Here is a 20,232-nt window from a genome sequence, read left to right as displayed (position 1 = left end):
ATATATATATATATATATATATGATGCCTAGGACAGTGCTTGGCATAGAGTAGGCATTCGGTGGTAATTATATTATAGAAAACTTAAGAAAGTCTTTTCCTAAAATCTAATCATAAAATCTTAGCATTATTAGTACTGACTTTAACAGTCCAGTCATGCAGGAGCTAGCCCCATGGTGGCATTTAATTACCTAGCTTTAATGTACTAGTCATCAGGATCAATCACTGCATGTGTATTGTTTTACTTAGGGTAAGACTTGTTTGTGTTCTTCTCAAACTACTCGCAGAATTGCTAAAGCCATGTCCTATCGTGAGTTTTAGCCAAGAGTTCAGCTGAAACCTTGTTCTTAATATTCTTTATGCAGCTTATTAGTATATTGTGAAGTGGAAAATCTTTTATCATTTAAAATTTAGGAAAAAAGTTATTCTTAAACTTCAGATTTTTCTTTGCCAAAATTTTTCTCCTATTCACTTAATCTTCTTCTCAGACTGAATGAGCTATTGTATTTGTGTGTTATTTCAGTTTAAGATTTGTCAAACATTGAAAGCTGTTATTAAAGCATTAGAATAGCTTTTAATCTACAATCACTAAATATTTTTTAGGATTTTGTTTATTTATACATAGAGAACTGGGATACAGGCCAGATGTGCAGGAGTTAAGAGAATTCACCACAAACAGAGTAGGGAGCAGAATATGTAGATGTACTGAAGTACATTGCTCAAGGAAGCAGTAGGTGGATCAGGAGAGGTCTGCTAGCCATGTGGGTCACCCCCTTGGCCAGGGATCAAACTTGTAGCCCCAGAGCTATGTGGGAGCTTCATAGTGCTGTGCCTCAACCCATTGTGACACCAGGGAGGGCTCCAGTCAATTTTTTTAAACATTACGTCTGTAACTCTCAATTCTTCAGCCATTTGTTTGGAACAAAATTTAATCATGACACGCAAATGCAATTTGATTATTTTTTGTTTTATGTATTTCCCTTTACTTTTCTGTAGATTTAAAATACTTTGTAGGCTTTTGTTTTTTAGTATTGAAAGTACAGTAGAGTGGGACCATCTCAAAAACATTTTCAGCCTGCTCATATTTATTTTTTTTTAACCTCTGTACCAGTGGTTCTCAGATAAGGATGCTTTTGCCTCCTGAGGATGTTTAGTAATGTCTGGAAACATTTCAGTGTTTCAGGAAGGCGAAATGTTATGAGTACATAATGGGTAGAGGGCAAGGTTACTACAAACATTCTGCAGTGCATAGGACAGTTTCCCACAACAAAGAGTTATCTAGTCCTAAAAGGTCATAGTGGGAGGTTGAGAAACAGACTGCTCCATGACAAGACTGTTTTTGTCATAGTTTCCTTGATTTCTACCCTTGAAACTTCTTGTTTTTAATTTTCTTCTGCAAAATGCCTTCAGTAATTACATCAATAAATTCCACATAAATTTTCAGTGAAAATAATTTACAAATAGGTGTCAATTAATTAAATTATTTAATTAAACTCTTGACCAAAATTAATTTTTTCTTCCTTTTTTATTTAACCTGTGCCTAGGAAATTGCTGTGATATTTTCTAGATATTTGTGACATTTCACTTAATCTGTATTTTTACTTTTTTGAAGGAAAAGATTCTGCTTTGCAACAAGTCAGTTTTCATCCAACACAATCATTTCTTTCAGAAATTTGACTCAGTAATAGTTTTACACAAAATTGCCTAATCTGAAATCACCAGGAATACTTGTAAAAAAAAGATAACTAGACTCATCCCTTAGAGGTTTAAAATCAATGCCATAATTCTCAATTCTCTCTTCAACATGTGATTCTTATGAATAGACAAGTTTGAGAATGAAAGACGCCATTTGCAAAAGTCGTTCTTAGTCACTTTTACTGTTTACCACAATTGGTATCTTGTATTAAAAGTACTACTCTGACCATTCTTTTTATTCTGTGGTTCCCAAAATGTTAATTGATTTGCTAATATAATATTTTTTGTCTCTTTTGTTTGTTTTTTAAAGCTGTTTGGTGTATTTTGGGCTGCGTACAGTGCTGCTTCATTATTAGTGGGTGAAGAATTCAAGACCAAAAAGCCTCTTCTGATTTATCCAATCTTTTTATTATACATTTATTTTTTGTCCTTATATACTGGGGTTTGATCTAAGTGACCTATGAATAGAAAGACAGTGTTTGTGTGTAGACGGGGATTCTTGCCGAGGGGACTGGAAAAAAACCTGTTGCTAGTAAAACTACATGTTTCAGAGGTAAAAGTGGTTTAAAGTCTTTATAAAACATTTTTTTTTGTATGTAATTAAGTAATTACAGTCACCTGGATTTTTTTTTTTTTTTTGGTCAGAATTCAAAATTCTGTTTGATTCTTCTTCATATTCCAGTGAATAAAATATAAAATCATTGTGTTTTTAAGATTGTGTCAATATTCACCTAAATTCATGTGCCAAAAGCACCTGGTGTGGTTATATATTTCACTTGAAGGGTAAATATGACAAAACATCCTAATAATCTAAAAGTGCAATTTTTTTCTTTAATGGGTTTTTTCCTGCATTGCAGATCCTGTAGATATATATTTATATTTATACATATATATTTATGAAGTAATTCTTATTCACAGGATATATTTCTGACTAGCCTAAAAAATAAGATATTTTAAATCTAATCCTTAAACTTTAATTTGGCCATTAATCTTTATTTATAAATTTAAATTTGTTTTTTAAATTGTATATAATTTTTAAATCTCATACATGCTTCAGTATGTCCTTGTTAATCTTAATAATAACTACTAAAACTAATTTTAATAGTTGCTGATATCAATTTTATTTGCTTGGGTATGCTTTTAAAAACTATATTTGAATGTCTAAACATATGATCTGAATTTTCTGTTTATCTTTCTGGCCAAAGGAGCAAGAGGTATAAATGGATATGGCATTCATTAGAATTGTCAATATGTAGAAAAATGATACTGTTTATAGCAACATTAAATATTACTAAATGGCACTCCCTAAATCACAAAAGTTGCTGGAAAAGAGACCTCTAAAAATCTTGTGGTCCTAAACAATGTTGTCTGAAGTAGAAAAACAATAAAATGCTTCCCAGCTGTGTGTTTTGTTTTATAACATCTTGTCCTGAACTCCTTGATATTATAACAGTTATTTGATACTTTAACAAATATGCAATATTTGCTAAGGGAAATGTTAAGAAATTTTTGTTGCAAATAATTTCAGAGTCTAGACTTAGCTTTAATAAATATTACTTTGTAACGTAGATAAAATATTTATGTCTATAAAATAACAAATGCCTGTTGTTAGCAAATTATTCTGTTATCCTTTCTGATCTCAACTGGAAAAGTTAATTATTTTCTGCAGTATGATAACACAGGCATCTTTTGGTATGTATCCTTTAACTACCTTATTCGTCAGGAAATATCCAGCAACTCTGAAACAGATCTACAAATTAGCAAGTTATCAAGGAAGTTCCTTTTTCTTTTTCTTTTTTTCTCTCTCTACAACAAAAGAAAGAAAAACCTAAAACTTCTGAAATATGGAGTAACTTATTTTTAAAGACTTAGTTATTTATGCATATAGAACTGGGGCACAGGCCAGAGGTGAAGGGGGTGGGTGAGAGAACTCAGCAGAGACAAAGTGGGGAGCAGAACAGGCAGACTGATGAAGTACACTGCTGAAGAGAGCAGCAGGCAAGTCAGGAAAGGTCTACTTTGCCATGTGGGCCACCTCCTTGGCTAGGGATCAAACTCACACTGAAGTGGCTAAGGCCAGCTTCCCAGTGCTGGTCTTGAACTCATTGTACCACCAGGTAGGGCCCTGGAGCAACTTATGAATCAGGAAAATGTGGAAAATTATATATGCTGCTTTTGGAGGATAGATTAGAAACAGCAGAGTGATCAAACTTCTAAAACCTAAAGTAATATGAAGCCGTTAGAAAGCATTTATAACTATAAAAGCAGCCGCTATAAAATGAACACTTGTGATACATCAGGTCAGTACTTCATTACTATGGATAATTATATGTGATGTTCATAGTATTGATCTGGGAATCTTCCCCAAACTTGGAGATTAGTACTAGGGGTAGAGTGTTACTAAACAAGACATTTGAGGACAAACTCAGTCAAAACATAGTTCAACTTTTTTTTTCTTTTATTTTTTTTTAGATTTATTTATTTATTCACACAGAACTGGGATACAGGCCAGAGATGCGGAGGGTGAGAGAATTCACCAGGGACAGAGTGGGGAGCAGAACAGGCAGATCAACGAAGTACACTGATGAGGGAAGCAGCAGGCGGATCCAGGTCTGCCACGCCATGTGATCACCTCTAGGGCAGGCAGGGATTGAACTCTTGCGGAAGTGGCTTAAGCTTCTTAGTGCTGTGCTTTAACCCACTGTGCCACCAGGGAGGGCCAAGTTCAACCTTTTTAAGCTATCATTTCTTTAAGACATAAATGAAAAATTTGTTTATATAGATTATGTTTATTTCTAACGATGTAAAGTAATATGAAGTATTTGTGTCCTAAAGGAGATTTTAAAATAACATTTAATGCTGGAAATTGCTGGGTTTAGGGCAGATATAAATACAGTTTATAATTAAGTTCAGCCAGCATTTTCATGTGCTGATGTGCAAAGTAGATTGTCTGCTAGAAAATTTGATCAATAAATGTGTACAAGATACATTTCTGCTAAAGTTAATAATGGTAAGCTGAGTATACAGTGTCTTCTCTTTGAATTTTTTTATTTCTTGAGTCCTTGATTTTTTTTTAAAGATTATTTATTTATGCATACAAGAACTGGTGTACAGGCCAGAGGTGCTGGGAGTATGAGAGGATTCACCAGAGACACAGTGGGGAGCAGAACAGGTGTATCTACTGAAATACACTGCTGAGGGGAGCAGTGGGTGAGACAGGAGAGGTTTTGCTGCACCGTGTGTGTCAGCTCCCTGACCAGGGATCAGGGATTGAACTGGTGCTGAAAGGGCTATGGCCAGCTTCATAGTGCTATGCTTTAACCCACAGGGCCACCAGGGAGGGACCTGAATTAGGTCTTAATAGAACTAAAAATCACCCTCAGCAGTTCTGTACTCTGATAGTCAAATAACAAGGTGGTAGTGTTTTTTTTTTACTCTCATAGTTTGAGTGAACCCTTATATTACATTTTTAATTTCCCTGTAGAAATGTGAAATTGTTAAGTGTCTCATTTGATATTCTTTTGATTATATTGGGGGTACAATTTGGTGCTTCATTTAGAGGGTACAATTTGGAGGTTAATTTAGGGAAAGTCAGGATGATTAAGGTAGTATTTGTAAAATAAGTCCCTATTTTACATTTTGTATTGGTGGTTACTGTGGTACAGCTTTCCAAGTATTTAGCAAGATAACCACAGGCTTTTACTTTGAAGATAGTTATAGTTTGTAAGTGCTTGAAAAAAGTTCTTCCAGCATCTCTCTGAACAGTTCACTGATACAATAATGCAGTCACTGAGACTTTTTTGAGCTTGGTATCAACATGAAAAAATAATTCTATAAATTATTTTTAATCTAACTTGTAATTAGAGCACATAAAGTTAATATGTTCAGAAGTAAGCACTCCTACTTAAAATATTTTTGTTAACACATGTAATATAATTAGGTTAGAATTGAAGCCTTTTTGATTTTTTTTTTAATGTTTTATTTACGCATACAGAAATAGGGTATAGGCTAGAGGTACACCGGTGGCTGGAGGATTCAACAGAAACAGAGTGGAGAGCAGAACAGGCAGAACAACAAAGTATACTGCTGAGGGGAAACAGTGGGTAAGTCAGGAGAGGTCTGCTGTGCCATGTGTATCTCCTGGGGGGTGGGAGGGAGGGTATTGAATTTGCAGTGAAGTGGCCACAGTTTGTAGCTTTGCAGTGCAGCACTCTAACCCCTTTTGCCACCAGGGAGGGCCCTGAAGCCTTGGCTTTCTATAATAGTTGGCACTGAGTGATTTTTATTAAAAACCAGATAGGCAAATAAAACTTACAGAGTACTTACACAAGATCAAGTGAAATTACACAGAATGGTTGAGAGAAATTTGTCATCTGGTGGTAAGGAGAAAAAGAGAAAAGTGGATTGGATTGTTGCTATTCACATAGTAAACACTTGTTGATAAATAATTCTGTTTTTGCTAAGTTTTATAATGATCCCACTTTTGTTGAATGGTTACTGTGTAAAGTATTACTTTGTTTACTATTAACTAGTAAGCACCAGTTGATAATGGAACAACCCATATGTTTTGTGATCCTTCTACAGAATTCCTCTCTATGAGAATTGTATCCCCTTCACAGAAAACAATAAAAATACTCTTGTTCATAGTGATGGCCCTAGGTGCTAAGTTCTTCATATTTAATCTTCTTTGCCAAATGAAACTTAGAAAAATCTTTTTTGCTTAGTACAAATTTACTTTCAAAGGAAACATGGTCCCAAGAATGAAACAGAAAAAAACGGCATGTAATTGGATACCCTGAATGAGAAAAGGTAATAGATACTTTTAAGTGTTCATTGACTTTCTTCTGTGCATCAGGTACTGTGCTGGATTCAGATATTCAGTATTACTACATCCTGCACACGCTCACCCTAACTTTGAACCAGAATTTTTGGGAGCTATTGCCAGTTAATTACAAACCATAAGACAGTTGCAACCCCAAAAATGCATACTGTGTTAATAAATTTAGTAAGTGGAGGAATTAGATGAGAATAAGCCTTCCCTGAGGCAATAATGCTTAAATTGAAATCGTAGGGATAAGCTGGAAGGGGGCAGGGTTTTATTTGGAGTCACAAGGAACATTTTTTTCATGGGTATTTACTTTTTAATAATTAAGCTTTATGTTTTATGTACTTGTTTATATGTATGTAATTTTGCAACATTAATCATTTTTTAAATTGTTTTTAAATAGGTTACCCACTTAACAGTTAAATTTCCATTTTGCATCTTACTTTGTGTTATATACTATGCCATAGCCATCTTTTCATTTATAAAACAAATTACAATATCTGCCTTACTTGGACTGATGAAAACAAGTGAGTTGGTGTTTTAAACAAGCATTTGGAGAGTATGAAAAAAAGTTGGATCAGTATCTCACTTGTTAGGTCATAATAAACATTTTATACATATTTGAGAAGATAAGGCTTTCAAAGCAAGACATAAAACACAAAAGCCATAAAAGGAAGCGATTAAGAAACCTGTATGTCAACAAAATTAATTTTGTTGGGAAAAGTAAACCTCAAATTGGGGGGAAATGTTTGTAAGAATGTAGACAAAGAACTAATTGCCTTAATAGAAAAACATTTGAAAGTTAACATTTAAGATGGTTAAAGATTAGGTATGGGCAATCATCTACTGTATAATACTGAAAGAATATTGATGTTAATTATAAATGGATATGGATAAGAGATAAAAATGAGCAAATCAGGCCCTCCTTGGTGGCATAGTCAGTAAATGCAGCACTAAAAAGCTAAATCCACTTCAGCATGAATTCTCCCCAGAGGTGACCCACGTGGTGAGGCAGACCTCTCCTGACCCACCAGCTGTTCCCCTCAGCAGTGTGCCTCACTGATCTGCCAGTTCTGCTCCCCACTCTGTCTCTGGTGAATCCCCTCACCGCCCCTGCCCCTCTGGCCTGTACCCCAGTTCTGTATGCATAAATAAATCTTTAAAAACAAATCTAAAAATGAGCAAATTAAGAGGGGAGAAATACAAAGATGCACAAATTCATTTGTGATTGAATGAAGTTTAAACAACAACATTGGCCCCAAAACAGCCAACACTTTAAAAGTTTTTAACTGATAGATGCCAGCATGGCTGTCTCAATTGTTTAGATACTGAAATGCATCTGTACCAGTGGTGGAATAGCACTGTTGTACTGCAATAGCACTAAAATTAGTAAGTTATGTAAATTCTCATATAGACTTAGTTCTATCGTGACAGCAGTTGACAGTGGACCTTTTTTATTAATGACTTCCCAGGGGCATACATCTGCTACCTTGGCCTTTGTTGTGGTCAGTAGTGCGCTGCATTGTGCATTACCAATGAAACATCATTGTGTTTTAACCATTGCTGTTGTTTCTAAAGAGTTTTCATCTTTTTTTTAAAGGATTTATTTATACATAGAGAACTGGGGTACAGGCCAGAGGTGTGAAGGGTGAGAGGATTCACCGGAGACAGGTGGGGAGCAGAACAGGTAGATCAATAAAGTACACTGCTGAGGAGAGCTGCAAGTAGGTCAGGGAGATCAGCCACACTATGTGGGTTACCTCCCTGGCCGGGGATTGAACTGGTGTTGCAGTGACTGGCTAACTTTATAGTGCTGTGCTTTAACCCTTAGCACCACCAGGGAGGGCTTAAAAGAGTTTCGTTTTTATTTAATTTTACTTTCATTTTAATTCTTAGGTGGAAAGTAAGTATATATTTTTTTTTAAAGATTTACTTTTGCATATAGAACTGGGGTACAGGCCAGATGTGCAGGGCTGATGAGAGGCTTCACCAGAGACAGAGTGGGGAGCAGAACAGGCAGATTGACAAAGTACTCTGCTGAGGGGAGCAGTGGGCAGGTCAGGAGAAGTCTGCCGCCCCATATGGTTCACCTCCGAGCCTGGGGATCAAACTTGCACTGAAGCAGCTACAGCCAGCTTGCAGTGCTGCGTCCTAAGCTGTTGCACCTTCAGGAGGGCCAAGTATAGTCTGTTAATGTTAAAATTGAAGAATTTATAATAAATATTAATAATGAACATCCCAAAACACACTTTCGGCTCTGTGCAGAAGGTAGGAATACCTTGTAACCCAGAAGTTCTGTTTATTTTTAACACTGCAATGAAATTTACAGCACTAACAGAAGTATTAATGTAATCTATGTATTAGTATACTAATATATTTGTATAAGTTAGTATATAGTAATGGGAGAATATATTCTGTGATGGCCATATACTAGCTGCTAGTCACATGGCTGTTGAGAACTTAAAATGTGAATACAGCTGATTTTCAATTTAATGTCTTTGAGATGTAAAGATCCCCATGTGACTAAAAGCTGCTGCATTGATAAGAACAGAAAGTGTGCATTGCAGCAACACTTAACTATCCCATACTGGCTACAATTCACATAGAGAAATTGTAGGGTCATCACACAATATAAGATTGGAATATCTGTAACTACAGGTGAGATTGGCAAAAGAAGCCAGACACAAAATACAGAATACAAACTTTATAACTCTGTGTAAAGTACAAAAACAGGATGTTTTTCAGGTTCCTCTCGAGTGAAAAGAAAGTAAGAGGGTACAGGATCAGACTTCTAGGATGCCTGTTTCTGTGTGGGTGCTAAATATATAGACATACTCAATTTGTGAAGATTTATCAAGCTGTATACTTGTAACATAATTGCCATTATGTAAGGATGTTATATTTGAATTAAGGTTGTAATTGAATAGGAAAAAACATCCAGAAGGACGTGTCAGTAAAGGGTATACTGTTGGTAGTTAACATCCTGTAGTATGTACAGATGTTACTCATAACGCTGCACACCTGAAATACACAGTATTGTAACAAGTGAATATTACCTTAGTAAAAACAAAATTACAGAATGATCATGGTGACAGCTGCACAGTGAGGTAAATGTGCTCAGTGCAGCTAAAGTATACTTAAAAATGGCTAAAATGGTAATTTTTATGTTATTTGTATTTAACACAAGTAAAAAGAAGAAAAACACCCAGAAGTGTCAGCCAAGTGTCCAGAAGCTTCTAACATTCCTTTTAAATGTCATAAATGTTCATCATCTAAAACTGAGAGAACATGAATAGATTAGAACAGTTCTTGAAACATGCTGAAATGTCTCTTGAATTAATATATAATTTAAAAAATGCTTATTCATTTCTGAAATGAAAACATGCCTTAATTGCAAATGATGTTAATGTTAAGTGCAAATAGTGATCAAGTTTAAAGTGCTAACCTCATATTAAACCCAAGAAATAGTCACAATCAGTTAAAGTTCCTAGTTCAAACAGATCTGCAGACATCAATGAGAAATCAAAGGATATCATAAATCATTTCAATAATGAAAAATCTGAAGTAATGAATTCCAAAAACTTCACTTGAAAGTTTCAATTGTTTAAAAAAAAATTTATAAAAGACTACTCAAATGGTTAACACCATGTTCACGGTATTACTAGTGTTAAGTATAATCAAGGATTTGCAAGCATGAAAAATTTAATAAAACTTAGTAACAGACTAAGTTTTACAATATTGATTTATGATTTCAGTTGTAAAAACACTAATAGAAAACTGTTATTTCATTAATTTTTATCACAAATTAAGGTAAATTTTCTAGGAAAATTAATACTCTTGAGTTCAGAATTGTGATAATAATTGGAATTATAGTTTGGCTTCAAAGACAGTCTATATTGCTAGAACTAGAAAAGTAATTAGGAAGTCATATCAAGCCTAGCATATTTTTCTTCATTAGAAATTTTAAAGTCAGCAAAATTTTAGACTCTGAAGATACTTTAAAAAATATTTAGCAAAGGTTGTCCATTCTCTGTTTAGGTGTTTAAAAGAACAGTGTTTTTTACTTATTAAGGTCCATATCACTCTCCTCAAACTGGGTGAACCTCACCCAATTAGTTGAAGTTCTGCATAGAAAAAAAGCTACCAACACCCCAGCATTAAGAGCAAGTTCCTCCTGGTTGACGGCCTTCCTGCTGGGACACATGTATTCTCCTGGTTTTGGATTCAAACTGAAAGCAACACCTGCTGACTCCCAAACCCGCTGCCCTTTGGACTGGAATTATACCACTGCTGGATCTCCAGCTTGCCAACTCACCTTGCAGATCTTGGAACTTACTGCCTTTATGATCATGTGAGCTGATGCCTTATAATAAATTGCATAAACGCGCACGCATCTCTCCATCCTATTGGTTCTGTTTCTCCGGAGAACCCTAATGCACTTTCTTTTATTTTCCTGTGTATAGTCTTAAGTCATAGACATTTTAAGTTAGTAACTTTTATGCATTCTTATTTTTTTACTTCTCATTGATTTTCAGAAAACTATGAAATGCAGTTACATCATTTTTTAAGCACAAGGGATGCAAGACTTTCTGTGTGTGTCAACATTATGAACAACTTATCAGAGAAAATAATTACCTGAAAGCTCAACTGTTCTCATTTCTTTTTCATTTTAAAGATTAATTTATTTTTGCATATAAGAACTGGTGTACAGGCCAGAGGTGTGGGGAGTTAGAGGAACATACAGATTGACTGAAATACACCACCAAGGGGAGAAGCAGCAGGACCGGAGAGGTCTGCTGCTCCATAGGGGTCAGCTTCCTGGCAGAAGAAAGAAGTCAGGCCACAGTGGTGATAGCACTGAAACTGTCTTAACCCCTAGGCCACCGGGAAGGCCCATGATGCATTAATTATTTTTAAGTAATAAATTTTCTTTGACTTTATTTAAAAATACGTGTTTCTCTTCATCTTCCACTTCAATAATATGCCAGATATGTTGTTTTGCTGAGTACTTTGAAATATAAATAAGCACCAGGAGATGGAGCTTCAGTATAGACTCATAAAGTCTGACCACACTCACTGGGTTACTAGGCAGATTCATTAGAAGCCTGTTTCAGTGAGGACCTGAAAATCCTTGAAGGATTAGACCGCCTTAGAGAAGAGACAGCCAGAGTTCTAGTTCAAGTTTGGTGCATTTGCAAAAGTTTTGCCTCTTGGGGAAGAAGCAGCTCTGTCAACTTTCTTAAATTTGATTCCCAAGACAGCAGTACTCCTCATTTCCCTCTTCCCCAGGTAGGATTGCCATTAAAGCCAAAGATTTCAGTAAGAATTTTAGATCAACCCTGGAAATATTTTTACCTTTAAATATTTATGCTAAGAGGGTAGGCCTGAGGTTGGAATGCCATGTTCCAATTTCAGCCTTCCCATTCTAGTGGGAGACATTGGCAAGTAATTTAACTTTTTGCTCAGTGTCCTAGATTGTAAATAGAGAAAAATAAAAATCACCATAGAACTGTAATTGTTTCTTACATATTTGCATGTATGCATATGTTTATACACACATATATGTAGGTGTAAGTGTCTATAAGCACACCTGTTTCCTATTTCTGTCTCTTTCAGAGCCCACTGTCATGAGCATATAGCATCCAGGTCTTGGCTTCTAATCCTAATCTCCGTTAGAAAGAACTGATACTCCAGCCCTCCCTGGTGGCAAAGTGGGTAAGGACTCAGCACAAGCAAGCTAGTGCAACCAATTCAATACAAGTTCGATCCCTGGCTCCGGAGTGGTTCCACATGGCGTGGCAGACCTCTCCTGACCCACCAGCTGCTCCCCTCAGCAGTGTACTTCATTAGTTGGCCTGTTCTGTTCCCCACTCTGTCTCTGATTCCTCTCACCGCCCCTGCATCTCTGGTTTGCACTCCATTTCTGTATGTATAAAGTAAATAAATCTTCTAAAAAAAAAAGAAGAACCGAGAGTCCATGAAGACATGATTAATTTAAAGAGCAGGGAAAGCACAAAATGAACTTGATATGAACCTGTTTGTAGGACCTCTCATTAACCAAATCTGTAGCTAGTGGGCCACCAAAATAAAACATAAAAGAAAAGAATATAACCCACTGAGTAAAGAACAGCTCCACAAAAGTGAGTGAATGTCTGAAAAAATAATAGAAAATTGAGGTGCTCTCAAAGTATCTCTCCCCAAGACAACTATTATATATTTTTAAGATTTAGTTATTTATGCACTCAAGAACTGGGGTACAGGTCAGAGGTTTGGGGGAGTGAGAAGATTCACCAGAGACAGAGTGGGAAGCAGAACAGGCAGACTGAGATACACCACTGAGTGGAGCAGTGGGGAATGGAACTGGTGCTGCAGTAGCTGCAGTTAATTTCATAGTGCTGGGCTTTAACCCCTTGCATCACCAAGGAGGCCCAGACACCTATTAAATACAAAGGGTAAGTTGATGACCTGACAGTGGAGAACACCACCTTAACCAGTGCCAAGAGTAACATCACTAATGAACAAGCCACTGGCATATGTCTTCTGAAACCCTGACAGGAGCCCGACATCACTCTGTGGACTGTCACCAAACTGCATAGCCTTTGTCCCAGCTAATCATGAGGTACTATCACCCAAGCAGGGACAGTCCACAGTTTAACTGGCCTATGCTCTTCAAGATGTCAATGTCATTCTAAAAGAAAAATTGTCCTAAATGCAACACATAGTCTTGGGTTCTCTTCTAATGTAAAGGACAGTTTTAGGACAGTAAGATGTCTATACACTGGTAATAGAATTACATCAATGACAATGCCCTTGATTTTAGGAGAAAATTACTAATGGGATTTTTAAATGGAAATTGCTTTACTTCCCTTTATTTAAATTACCCAAGGAAAAAAAACACATTATAGACACACATGGCTAGGGTGGGGTGGTAGAAGTTAATGTAGTAAAATATTAACAATTGGTAAATCTGGGTGAAAGGTATCCAAGAGTTCTTTGTGCTCAAAACCTTTCTGTCTGAAATGAAGTCAAAGTATTTTTTGATATATGTTCATTACTTTGATTATGGCAATAGTTTTGTGGTTGCATATAGACAAACTCATCAAATCGTTTAAGTATGTGTGGTTTATCAATTACACCTCAAGAAGGTTATATTCTTTTAAATGTAAGTGTAAAAGAGCTTTGAAGAGTGGCTGCCACGTACTAAGAGCTGCATGTGTGCTGTCTCTAGAAGGGGAGAGTAAAAGCCTTGGTGAGGTTGTGAAAGAACATGCAGGTGTTTCTTTAGGTGATCACAACTCCCAGCATTTGTGAGCATTTACTTTAGCATCTAATGTAGTTTGAATTTTTTTTTCACTTTGAAAGAATCTAAATGCAACATCTAAAAGAAAGAAAAAGTGAAATATAAAGAGATAATGTTTTTACTTGAAAAGAATGGGAAGACTTTGGAGGCAGACCATAAATAAGCATACCATCTGGTTAACTGAAAAGAAATTCCAGGAGCTTAGATTTTACATTTTTATCAGCCATGTATGGTTTAAGATAGACCTCCCTAAGCTAAAAATATCAAATCTTACTTGTTCTGTTATTCATAAGTTACTTGAAAATGTCACTCAGCTGCAGTGGTAAAGATCCCATTTATCTAAGAATCAGAGTCCATTATGGTGTATATTTCTTACGTTCAAATGTGCTAGAGTGTCTCAAACATAGGCAAGGTTGGCACAGTATGTCAGATCTTTACTATTAAATAAATTTTAGTTCCTAAAAAATGCTGCCATACTCAGTGATTCTTAACCAGGAACAATTTTGACCCCTGAGAATGTTTTTTCAATGTTTCAAGACTTTTTTGTGTTGTCACTACTGGGATTGGGGGAAGATGAGAGGGTATTTTTACTGGCATCTAATGGGAGAAGCCAGATGCTGTGAAGTATTGAACAGTGCACAGGATAACCCCCACTGCAAAGAATATCTGGTCCAAAATGTCAGTAGTGCCAACATTGAGAAACCATGGACTAAATGAACAAGTTTTCTGAAATGCCAAGGAGTGAAAATGCTGCTAGGGCTGGGATAATGCTTCTAGTTCTGTCTTGAAAGTAGAATATTAACAACTAGCCCTGTGCCTGGTACCTAATATGTACCATTTGTTTAATTAATCAATTAAAACTTTGAGCTTCTCTTTTTCTATGAGTGTTTTTATGTTTTCTCTACTCATAAGTGTATGACAACATGGACTACCTGCATAGTAAGTAATCTACCCTTCTCTCAACTATCACATGTAAAGAACCTTGATTATAAAGTTATTATAGATAGAGATAAACTAGTTTACAGGAAAATGGAGAAAAGGTAATATTCATTAGAGACTGAATAGGAAAGAGAACCAATATGTGTGTGGTTTCTAGTATAATGAAATGAATTTAAATGTAATAAAGACACTTATTAGGTAATGTCATTCAAAAGTATGATAAAGATTTCAGTCCTTCTAGAGCAAATTTCTGAAGCAGTTAAGGCCACAAAGACTCGTCCTAACAGAGAGGAGACTAAATCTCTCCCCTTTGCTTATTTTGTGTTTACGAAAAGTGGGATAGCAGGAAATGTTTAACACTGCACCACTTTTCTGGTAGTGCAAATTTGAAGGTGCATCTTTGGCTCCTATTAAAATGGAGCGGATATGAACTGCAGAGAATTCTTCTGTGCCACCTCTTTCATTTCTCTAGGAAAGGAATTATCCACAAAACTTTTCTCTGCCTGGGGAAACTGCAGGTAATCTGATTGGTTTGAAAATCATGTGTAAAGTGGAAGGTTCATGGCTATCTCGTGTGTCTAGAAATTTCTAAAGTGAAAAACAAGTGATAATATTTAGAGAACTGCAGTGGTTACAGAAAATGTAAAAATAGTAATATTCCCTAAAAACTTAATAAACTTATTTGTTCTGATTTACTTTTTAATTGTGTGCTATATTTTAAAATATTAAAGTAGCACTTCTTTCTACAGTTGATATGCTGAGGACAAAAACCTAATATATCTATTTTTAATCAAGCTTAGTGCTTCTATTTGCATTAACTATTTTAAGAAATCAAATTAATATTTAAGAATTCGCTGCCCAGAGAACTTGTAATGAATTGCCAGTCCCATGGCCATTCCTTTTCTATTCCTCATCTCCATATTGCTTCTTAGGATCATGGCTGTTCTTGTATTTTAGACACATGTACAACTGTGCTAGTGAGTTTCACTCTCTGAGTTGGCCTTCAGTCTGGGGTACTTGCAAGAATCAGAGATACAGATAATGTTTTAATTATCTGTGCAGGAATAACTCAACTGCCAAGTTATTAGGCAAAAATCCAGTTCTTCATCAACTGTGTCACAAGCATAGAAAACAAGCTCTCCAGATAGAGGTTATGCCAGATCTGAAAAACCTGTATAGAAGGAGATGAGGGCTCCTCCTAACCCAGAGGGCTATAGACTTAGGGTTATGCGTGTCTAATCAGGGTTGGACTTAGAGTGAAGGGCAGGCCAGGACCCCGGAGGATGAGGGTGGGGTAATTAACACAATCTTGGTTAAAGGGTCAAACAGGATGTTTCAAGATAAGTAGTTATTCTCTTAAATCTTACTTACTGTGCCCGTCAGATTTTGGTGCAGGAAACAGAAGTTAGAGTGTGCTTTAATTATGAAGGATTTTACTATATAGATTTATGGGCTCTGAAAATCTTTGAGAAGGTGGAAGGAGCAGGTTCTAGGTTGAGACTTCAGGAATGTATCCTAGAACAATACAGAACAGTGAGGGGGCTACCTTCTGAGGCCAATGCATGGAATGACCAAGCTCAACAGAAAGCCAACTGAGCATCTGTTGCCACGTAGCAACTGTACCCCAACCCTAAGAAGTTGAAGAAAGAACACTAAGGTGCTGCTGTCAAAACAAAACAAAAAAATACTTTGCATTTCCATAACCTCACCTACAGCAGAAAAATAAGCAAGAGGAATAGGAAAAATAGTTTCCACCTCTCTTCTGCCTTCTAGATCTCACTTGAATGTGATAAGTCATTGGAAACCAATTCACATTCCGAGCTGTATCTGCGAAGGAGTTAGAACTGCAGATTTTAGTGGCTTGGCCTCTCCTGTAGAATGTAGGCTGAATAAGCCAGTCCATGGGATTCACTGAAAATGACACACTAATTTTAAAATTTAAGGAAATACATTGAGCAGAACTGGCAGGACTGAAGATGTCAGCACCAGACAGATATGCTGGAGGGAGCTTGATTCATGACATGACGTTTTGTTTACAATCCCTTGCCTTTGATTTGTTTTGAACAGTTAGTACCTTATTGGTCAATCTTTTCTCATTTCAGAAAACAGTAACAGTTTTATTCTGTAGATAATAGGTAATGTATTCATATGGTTCAAATTTTTTGAAAATTTTAAAAGGCTTAACAGTAACTGTCTCTCTGTTATTCAGTTATTATCTTTAGATGCAAACCATCATCTTTTTTTAAAGTGCATCCATCCAGAGATATTTTATGCACTTACAAGCATGTGTGGTATCATGTTCTCTCTTTTTGCAAGTGATGGTCTTTGTGTTTTTCTGCACTGTATTTTTTCAGTTCCCCATAGATATTTGAGATTATTCCATATCACCACAACAAGAACTTCTCTAATTTATAGATGCTTATCATTTTATTGCATGATTAAAAAAATATTTATATTATTTATTTATGCATACAAGAGCAGAGATGTAGACCAGAGGTGCAGGGGTGAAAGAATTCACTAGAGAGAAAGTGGGGGAACAGAACAGGCAAATCTACTGAAATACACTACACTACAATACTTAGGGGAGCAGGGAATGAGACAAGAGAAGTCTGCTGCACTATGTGGGTCAGCTCACTGGCCAGGCATCTAGCTCTCTTTCAGGGCTGCAGATAGCTTCCTAGTGCTGTGACTTAACCCTTTGTGCCACCAGGGAGGCCCCTGTTGCATGATTTTTACCATAGCTAATTACTCCTCTATTGATTTCTCCTTTTTTTACTATTACAAATAATGCTTTAAGAATAATCTAGCATATATATCATTTTACAAATGTTCAGGCATATCCATAGGATATTCCTAGAAGTAGTGTTGCTGGAATCTTCATTATTTAAAAAGAGATCATGTCTAGAAATGATGAGGAAGATGCAGAGGCACTAAAATGGTTCAGCAGAGGAAGGCTACTTAGATTTGGGTTAACCCTTGGTGGATCCTTTAGGACTTTCATAAGGAAAAGCAGTTTCACTTGTTTGCTTAAACCTCCAATTTGCTGGGATTCCATACCCTTTAAAATTTAAGTAAAGTTGAGTAATGTCTCTCAAATAAAAAAAGAAAGAATACCCATGCACTTCACCCAGCAGTTCCATTAGATTCACCATAAATAGCCAGGGACACATTCTAGTTAAAAATATTACAGTACACATCATCAATAGAATACTGTTGTTTCTACCAAAAACAAGGAAACTTTTCATAAACTGCCATGGCAAGATTTCCTAGAAACAACAAGGAAAAGAAGCAAATTCAGATAACTATGTATAATATACTTCTGATTATATAATAATAAAGAGACAATATATACTCAATTTGATTATGAGTGTTTAAAATTTCTAGAATATTACATCAGTAACTAACAACAGTGATTAACTGTTAGTGGGAGAGGAGGTAAAGCCAGGGAAACAAGAGCAAAGTAGGGGGAAAGGAAATGGAACAAGTGATAAAAGGATTTTTTTTAAAGATTTATTTACTTATGCATACAAGAGCTGGGGTGCAGGCCGGAAGTGCAAAGGCTGAGAGGATTCACCAGAGATAGAGTGGGAAGTAGAACAGGCAGATGTACTGAAATATTGCTGAGGGGAGAAGCGGGAGAAACAGGGGAGGTCTGCTCTGCCGTGGGGTCACCTCCCTGGCCACGGAGCAAACTCCTGCTGCCGTGGCTGCAGATAGCTCATAGCACTGAGACTTAACCCCTGTTCAACCAGGGAAGCCAGGATTGGTTTTTGAAAAAATAAAGTATAAAATCAGAGAGGGGGCCTCCCTAGTGGCACAGGGGTTGTTTCAGCACTAAGAAGCTATTGGCAGCCACTGCAGCATGAGTTTGATCCTAGCTTGAGAGCTAGCCCACGTCTGCTATCTTACCCGCTACCTGTTCTGATCCCCACTGTCTTTGGTGAATCCTCTCATCCACCCTCAACACCTCTGACCTACACGTCAGCTTTTGTATGCATAAATGAATGAATGAGTGAATGAATGAATATATTTATCTTCTTTTAAAAAGAATAAAATAAATTTTTTAAAAATAGGGCCCTCCCTGGTGGCGCAGCGGGTTAAAGCACTGCACTGAGAATCTAAAGCCGCTTCCGCATGAGTTCGATTCCCGCCTGCCCCGGAGGTGACCACATGGCGTGGCAGACCTCTCCTGGCCCGCCTGCTGCTCCCCTCAGCAGTGTACTTCGTAGATCTGCCTGTTCTGCTCCCCACTCTGTCTCTGGTGAAGCTTCTCACCGCCCCTGAGCCTCTGGCCTGTACCCCAGTTCTGTGTGCACAAATAAATAATCTTTAAAGTAAATAAATAAATAAATAAATAAATAAGGTTCCTCCCTGGTGGTATAACAGGTTAAAGTGCAGCACTGCAAAGCTAGCTGCAGTTACTTCAGCTCCAGTTCGATCTCAGGCCAGGGAGGTGACCCATATGGCAGACCTCTCCTGTCCCTCCTGCTGCTCCCCTCAGCAGTGTACTTCAGTGACTAGTCTGTTTATTCTGCTCTTTCCTCTGTCTGGTGAATCCTCTCACACCCTACACCTCTGACCTGTAACCCAGTTCTTGTATGCATAACTCAATCTTTTTTAAAAAAATCAGTGTGTGTGTGTGTGTAATTTTAGACCTATCCTAAAATTGCAAAAATAATATTTCTGAATGCCTGTCCCATTCCCCCTATGTTAACATCTTGCATAAGCATAGCACATTTATCAAACCCAGGAAGTTAACACCAATACAGTACTATTAACTAAATGACAGCATTACTTGAATTTCATCAGATTTTCCATTAATGTCCCTTTTCTGTTCCAGCATGCAACCCCAGATCCCACATGACAGATTCAGTTGTCATGTCTCCTGAAGTCTTCTCCATTCTGAGACAGCTCTTCAATGTTTCTTTCTCTTCATGCCCTCAAAAGTTTTGATGACTACTGCAACTTCGGAAAATTACAACTCCTTTGTAGAATGCCCCTTGTTTTGTAGCTGTCTGATTTTTTTTCTCATGACTAGATTGAGGTTATGCATTTTTAGCAAGAAAGTTCCAAGTGATTTCCCAGTAGTGGTAAGACAGGTTGGGTGATGTCAGTATGTAAAGCAGTTTCAGAATTACTAACCCATCTGTCTCCAAGAAATAAGCTTACTCACTGAAGCACAGTACTTAGTACTCTCCTTTTCTTAAAAATTTTTATAATATACGGTCAACATGCTGTTTTCCAAAGTTACTTAGGTTAGTTCTTTTAGAGGTTCCACTTCTTTTGATGTGCCTGTGTTTTTAGTAGTAGATTTGCTCATTTGCTATAATTCATATTCTGCTTTGTGTTTCCTTCACATTTGGGTTGGAAAACACTAAAATTTATTTTACGACACATTTTAAACAAAGTATATTCTTTTAGGTAAAGGCTCCAAAGGCAGCTCTCTGAAAGCAGAGGCCCAGCCCAGGGGTGTA

The 20,232-nt window shown here is 36.7% G+C and overlaps 1 protein-coding gene across 4 annotated transcripts in view; it reads left to right on the top strand.

Moving 5' to 3' along the window:
* YIPF4 (Yip1 domain family, member 4) overlaps positions 1-19,952 on the top strand; it is a 34,486-nt gene extending 14,534 nt beyond the window's left edge. The window contains exon 6 of one of the 4 annotated variants that reach the window (XM_012727551.1): positions 19,599-19,952. In XM_012727551.1, coding sequence (XP_012583005.1) covers positions 19,599-19,622 — 24 coding nt within the window. In that variant the 3' untranslated portion in view covers positions 19,623-19,952. Of the gene's footprint in view, positions 1-2,004; positions 3,100-10,591; positions 11,188-12,135; positions 12,335-19,598 lie in introns of those variants that run through there. The other 3 variants (XM_012727552.1, XM_012727549.1, XM_004686309.2) reach the window with 3 other exon arrangements.
* The last annotated feature ends 280 nt before the right edge of the window (positions 19,953-20,232 follow it).

This window comes from Condylura cristata, unplaced genomic scaffold (genome assembly GCF_000260355.1).
Source record: "Condylura cristata isolate star-nosed mole 26May11 unplaced genomic scaffold, ConCri1.0 scaffold00020, whole genome shotgun sequence".
Classification (NCBI taxonomy): domain Eukaryota; kingdom Metazoa; phylum Chordata; class Mammalia; order Eulipotyphla; family Talpidae; genus Condylura; species Condylura cristata.
Note: the sequence above shows the minus strand (reverse complement) of the source record. Positions and strands in the feature narration are given on the sequence as shown.